Source organism: Acomys russatus, chromosome 8 (genome assembly GCF_903995435.1).
Source record: "Acomys russatus chromosome 8, mAcoRus1.1, whole genome shotgun sequence".
Lineage (NCBI taxonomy): Eukaryota > Metazoa > Chordata > Mammalia > Rodentia > Muridae > Acomys > Acomys russatus.
Genome location: NC_067144.1, coordinates 4,200,898 through 4,207,676, shown reverse-complemented (window position 1 = coordinate 4,207,676; position 6,779 = coordinate 4,200,898). Strand labels below are relative to the sequence as shown.

Below are 6,779 nucleotides of genomic sequence, written 5' to 3'. Positions count from 1 at the left end.
ACATCCTGAAGCCGAGTGATGAACAGCCAAACGATGGGAAGCAATACCAAAACCAAAAACCAAGCTTCTTGTTTCGGGAATATGTATCCTCTCAGAGTCCATACTAGGATGTTTATAAGTTGGCAAAGACCATGCCCTGTCAAGAGGCAGCTCCTCTTCTAGTGGACAAATATCACGTGTTCTCTTACAAGCCTCTTTCAAGTGAACAAACACTGCACACCTCACATAATTGTCTCACATTCTACACTTGGAATTAAAACAAAAACATGTTTACATACACTATATATCCCCCTTTCTATTAAAAAAAATAAACTATATACAAAGGCTGGAGAGATGGCTCGGCAGCTAAGAGCACTTACTGCTCTTCCAGAGGTCCTGAGTTCAGTTCCTAGCAACCCCATGATGGCTCACAACCATCTGTAATGTGATATGGTGCCCTCTTCTGGCCTGCAGGTGTACATGCAGGCAGAGTACTGTATACATAAAAATAAATAAATAAATAAATAAATACATCTTTTTTAAAAAGAAAAAATAAACTATATACAGTAAGAATAATTATGAGAATTATTAGGTAAAAGTGTCAAGGTCTAGTCTATATGTATTTGACAATCTCGGAGAAAGTATTCTACTATCTACCCTATCTTAATGAGTCCTATCCTAGTGTCTAAAGTTTTCTCTTTTTTTAAATTTTTTTACATGTGCATTTATATTATTACACATATATAAAATAATCCCCATTGATGAAGACAACACCTATACAAACTCATTAAACATGGAGGAGCTGAGCTGGTTCCTACATAGAGCCTTCATAAAAAAAAGTCCTAGTGTTTTTGGTACAGGAAGGTACTTTGCAAGCTACCAAAAGAGAAACATAAACACCAATCTAGCCACAAACCTTTGGATCAACAGTGATGTCCTGCCAATAATATATGCTAGTGCAATGGTAGCACAAAGTTTGTGGGAGTAACCATCCAATATCTGATTTTACTTAGGACCCATGCCACAAGATGGAACCCATATCCAACACTGATTGGGTGACCAATAACCTGAGACTAGATAGCCTTAATGACATTTTACTAAACTCATAGATTAAGTGCCTTGCTCAGCCATCATTAGAGCAGCCTCCTCTTGTAGCAGATGGTAACAGACATAGAGAGACACAGCCAGACATTCTGCAAAGAATGATACACCTTGGAACACTCAATTGGAGATAGCTTAATGGTTAGGAATGGGAGATCTTGTTCACTTCCCCACATTCGTGCTGGGACCTTATCTGGTTTGACCTGTGAAGGCTCTAAGCATGCTTGCCAGTCTCTGAGTTCCTATGTGTGTCAGTCCTGTTGTGGATGGAAGGCGCTTTTTCCTTGGGTCCTCCATCTTCAATGGCTCTTATAATTTTTCTGCCTTCTCTTCTGCACTGTTTCATGAGCCCCAAGGGGAGGATATGGTGGGGATATCCCATTTAGGACAGAGTATTTCAAGGTCTCTCAATCTCTACACATTGTCCTGGGAAGATCTCTATATTTGGTCTCATCTCTTACAGGAGGAAGCTTTTCTGATGGTTGAGTGAGACACAGATCTAAAAGTACACCAAAATGTCATTAGGAGCCATTTTATTGCTATATTTCTTAGAAGAACAATAGCATTTGTTTTTCCCCTAGGTCCATGACCTGTCTTGTCTCAGATTCTTGGCACCCAAGCAGTGTCAGGGATGGGTTTCATCTCATGGAATGGGCCTCAAATCCAACCAGATAGTGGTTGGTTACTCCCACAATGTTTATATCACTACTGCACCAGTATGTCATGTAGGCAGGCCATCATGGTAGATGTAACAGAATAACAGAGTTGGTGTTTACCTTTCTCCTTTAGTAGCATGCAGAGTACCTTCCAGTACCATGAACACTAGTGGGTAGGGCTAAAGGCTCTAGCTAGTTACCAGTTCAACTTCCCCGTGTTCAGTGAGATATATCGGTATTGTCTTCAGCAACAGGGCCTTACTATGAGTTTGTGGAGAGTAATCAATAGTCTTGATATTAACCTGAGTTGTGTGAGAGTTTCAATGGGGGCTCCATTGGCCAACAACTCAATTATGTGTAATCTGTTCCTGGCACTAGAGGTTTCACTTGGTGGCAAAAAATGTCTAGTTGCAGCGTTGTCTCTCCCATTATTTGGTGAGCCCATTTAGATATATATGTATATATCTTTTTAAAGATATTATTATTAATTATTTATACAGTGCTCTTGCTGCATGTACACCTGCAGGCCAGAAGAGGGCATAGATGGTTGTGAGCCACCACGTGGTTGCTGGGAATTGAACTCAGGACCCCTAGAGGAGCAGTCAGTGGCCTTAACCTGAGTCATCTAAGATGCTTCTATTTGGTTTCTTTTGGTTGGTTCATTGGTTGGTTGGTTGGTTGGTTTTTCGAGACAGGTTTTATCTGTGTAGCCATGACTGTCCTGGACTCACTTTGTAGACCAGGCTGGCCTTGAACTTACAGGGATCCACCTGCCTCTGCCTCCCAAGTGCTGAGATTAAAGGCATGTGCCACCACTGCCCGGGTTCTACAAAGCCCCTGTTCTTTCATGTTAGCTATCCCTCCCAGTACTCCCTCCTATAACCTTCCTTACCAATCTGTCTCCACTTAATCCTCCTGTTCCAGTCCCCTATCTTGTATGACTATATATTCTACTTCCCCTTCCTCAAGAAATTTTTCCCTCCCCCTAGTCCCTTACTCTAAACCCAAGGTCTATGGTTATACAGATTGTAGTATGGCTACTGAAGGCTTAAAAGCTAACATCCTCATATAAAACAATATATGTCATATGTCTTATCAGAGTCTGGGTTACCAGGTCCATCTATTTACCTGTAAATTTCATGATTTCTTTTTTTAAACAGCTAAACAATATTTGATTATGTAAATATACCATATTTTCTTTATCCATTCATCTGTTGACGGACATCTAGGCTGATTCCAGTTTCTCCTATTATGCATATAGTAGCAATGAACATGGCTGAGCAAGTGTCTCTCTACAGTAGAGTGAAGTGTCTTTTTGAGTATATGTCCAAGGGTAGCTGAGTCTTGAGGTAGATCTATCCCGCCTCCTGAGGAACTGCCACACTGACTTTCATAGTGGCTGTACAAGTTTGCACTTCTACCATCAATAGATGAGTGTTCGTTCCCCTTACTCCACAGGTTCACCAGCATCAACTGTCACTTGTTCTATTGATCCTGACCATTCTGATAAATGTTAAGATGAAATCTCAACGTACTTTTGATTTTTCTTTCCCTAATGCCTAAGGATGTTGAATATTTAAGTGTTTTTCAGCCATTTGTGTTTCATCTTTTGAGAACCCTTTATTTCTGATCTCATTTTTAATTGGATCATTTGTTTTCTTGATGTCCAGTTTAATTCTTTATATATTTTAGATATTAACCTCTATCGAATGTGTAATTGGTAAAAAATCTTTGTCAGAATTATGGGGAAAAGCTTCTGCTTTTCAGTTTCATGAGGTCTCATTTATTAATTGTTCTTCTCAGTACCTGTGCTATCAGTGTTCTATTCAGAAAGACTTGTCCTGTGCCAATGAGTTCAAGACTATTCCCTGCTTTCTCTTCTATCAGATTTCGGGTGTACATTCTTATGTTGAGACCCATTTGCACTCTTCTACGTGCAGCCATCCAGTCTGAGCAGCATCACTTGTTAAAGATGTCCTTTCTTGAATTGAAGTCACCACTTACAGCCTGGCTCCTCATGTGGTCTCTGTCTAGTAGGCATGTGTTCCAGGGTCTTATCTAGGTATGTGACATAAGAAAACAAGTGGGAAGAAATCAAGGTAGGGAGCCAGTCAGGCCAGTTTTTCAGGATTCCAAGTCCAGGGCTCCTGGATCTAACATGGTATCCATAACAGGTCCAAGTATAACAGAGAACGCTGTGTGTGCTCTCATGCTTTGCCAGTGCTTGTTGATTGGCCTCTTGCTTGCTTTCTGAGAAAACTGCAGCTTCCTCATAAGTGGTTCCTTCCCGCCCTGCCCCCTTTTTTAAGACAAAATGTTTTGGCATCACCTAGGCTGGCCCTGAACATGTGATCAATCCTCTTGCTTCAGCCCCCCAAATACTAACATTAGAGGCATTTGTCACCACAGCAAGCTTCTGATGACTCTTCAGGATTCTAAGGCTGTGTCCTTAAGCTGAAGCCGAGAGTGACCACAATAGCTGAGGCACCAAGAGTCATTTATGCCTCACTTGGGGTAACATGCTGGCAGCCTGTTTGCTGGTCCCAGGGATAAGTGATCCCACACACCAAAGATGAACTTCTACAGGGAGACGAGGGCAGGAAGAAGATGACACCAAAAGATCCTTTAGGCTCCACTGTTGCCTCTGCCACAGCAGGAAAAAGACTCGGGGTGAGGGAGGACTGGACATTAGAAGGAAAAGGCAAGGAAGGCAGATGGTTTGGTATCCAATGCATGTTCATTTATTTTACACTTAGAAAAGAAATTGCCCTGCCCTTTGTCCCACCCCTCCCCCCGCACACAAAGTGTCTCTTTTTACAAACATTTAAAAATTAAACCAAATGAAGATAGACAAGTTAATTTCAGTACAATTATTTTTCAGTGTAGCTGTCATAATTAGAGTTTAAATTTCCTACAAGTGACCAACGCCCAAGTAACTTATAGGGATATCCTGATCAACCAAAACAAACTCCATATTCCAAGTTAACAAATTCTAGTACAAAAATAGTCCATGTGTCAGAACAGCTTTGCTTTTACACAGGCTTGGGGCCCATCTGCTGACTGCATAATCCCTAGTGCTCCCAGGCTCTTGCTCTCACAAATGGCTCATTTGTCATAGCTGAAGCAGCACGGCACCTGCAGTGGCAGGAGCCAGTGTCTACCTTGGGGCCGAGCTAGAGACAGGCTCAAGAGATTCCTGCTGGCCCCAGGGCAGCAAGGCAGAGCTCCAGTCCCAGCCCCAGGGCCACAGCTGGGCCTGTATGGAGGGACAAGCTGCCGCCTTGCGGAGTCACCCCAGGCCTGGGATACAGGGCATGTCCACCCAGGGAACCGGGCTGCTGCTGGTGCAGGACAACACACCTCTGCCAAGGTCTCTTCCCACTACCACCCTGACAGGTGGGGGCTAGCCCCAGGCACCTGCCAGTGCAAGAGTACGGCCTTGCCCTGGCCACATCTGGAACAAGCAAGCCAGGGCAAGCTACTTGTCTCTCAGGATGTCCAGCTGTTCCTGGCACTCAGTAAAGAGACGCTGGAATCGAAGATTCTGCCCGATGACTGGCAGCAGTTCCTTCAGCAGCTCCCTCTTCCGAAGACCCTGTGGACACAAGAGTAACAGCTGAGGGATGTGCTTTTCCTGGCTAGGAAGAGACTTTGCAACTGATGAGGTAAAGAGAGCTAAAGGCAGGACCAGATGAGTGTACATGAAGGAAAGGGGGCTAGAAGGGGCACCGTGGTACAGGGAACAAGGAAAGAGCAGGCTCTGTCCTGACCTGACCTAATTTGCCGATGGAGTCACCACTAACCTTGCACTTCCTGGGTAGGGTTCTTAAAGATTTAACCTTATAAGGGTGGGGCAGGTGGCATAGCTAGACTGCCCCTCAGACCAATGTTCTCTTGTTGCGGGCACTGCAGGGTGATCCTGGGTTATTAAGGTACCCAGGGGCATTAATGGTTTCTGGTATTCTTTCTGTGCCTCTTCCCTTGCTCCTGCTGGCAGCAGCTATGAGTAGGTAGGCTCTCTGCCACACAGGCCATAGAGTAAATCTAAACAACAGTATCCAACAGAAACCAGACAGTCAGAAGGCACATGCCAAGAGCAGAGGGGGCCCAGAACCGAGGCAGAGAATGGGAGCTGCCAGAGGCCAGGTCAGATCAGGAAGGCAACTAAGACACAGGAACTGATGGGGTAGGGGGAGGAAAAGCTGCATGAGTAATGACTGGTGCTGGGTGAAGGACATACCACAGAGTTTGTGGGGTCCTAGGTTCAATCCCCAGCACATATTTATAAACAAAATCCCACAACATATTCTTCTCAGCACCCCAAGGAACCTTCTCAAGAAGTGACCATATACTTGGTCACAAAGCAAAACTCAACAGATACAAGAAGACTGAAATAACCCCTTGCATCTCATCAGGCTATCATGGACTAAGACTGGAACTCAACAACAACAGAAACAACTGAAAGTCTACAAATTTATGGAAACTGAATAACTCCCTACTCAATACGCACTGGGTCACGTACAAAAGAAAGAAGGAAATTAAAGACTTCCTAGAATTCAAAGAAAATGAAGACACAACTTACCCAAACTTATGGGGACACAATGAAAGCAGTGCTGAGAGGAAAGTTCATAGCACTAACACCTTCATAAAGAAATTGGAGAGAAGGAAAAAAAAAAAAAAGAAAGAAAGAAGCTGAAGAGATTGAAAGCTCTAGAACAAAAAGAAGCAAAAACACCAAAGAAGAGGAGACGACAGAAAATCAAACTCAGGACTGAAATCAATAAATTAGAAACAAAGAGAACAATCCACAGAAGCAAAGAAAATAAGAGCTAGTTCTTTGAGAAAAATCAACATGAGACAAACTCTTAGCCAAACTAACTAAAAGGCAGAAGGAGAGTACCCAAATTAACAAAATCAGAAATGAAAAGGGGGACATAACAACAGATACTGAGAAAATCCAAAGAATCAGTAGGTCTTGCTTCAAAAGCCTATATTCCACAAAATTGGAAAATCTAAAAGAAATGGACAATTTTCTTTGTATAT

At 43.0% G+C, this 6,779-nt stretch overlaps 1 protein-coding gene across 1 annotated transcript in view; it reads right to left on the bottom strand.

Moving 5' to 3' along the window:
- Positions 1-4,507: 4,507 nt before the first annotated feature.
- LOC127193370 (protein HIRA) overlaps positions 4,508-6,779 on the bottom strand; it is a 79,445-nt gene continuing 77,173 nt past the window's right edge. The window contains exon 25 of the mRNA XM_051150696.1: positions 4,508-5,331. Coding sequence (XP_051006653.1) covers positions 5,215-5,331 — 117 coding nt within the window. The 3' untranslated portion in view covers positions 4,508-5,214. The remainder of the gene's footprint in view (positions 5,332-6,779) is intronic.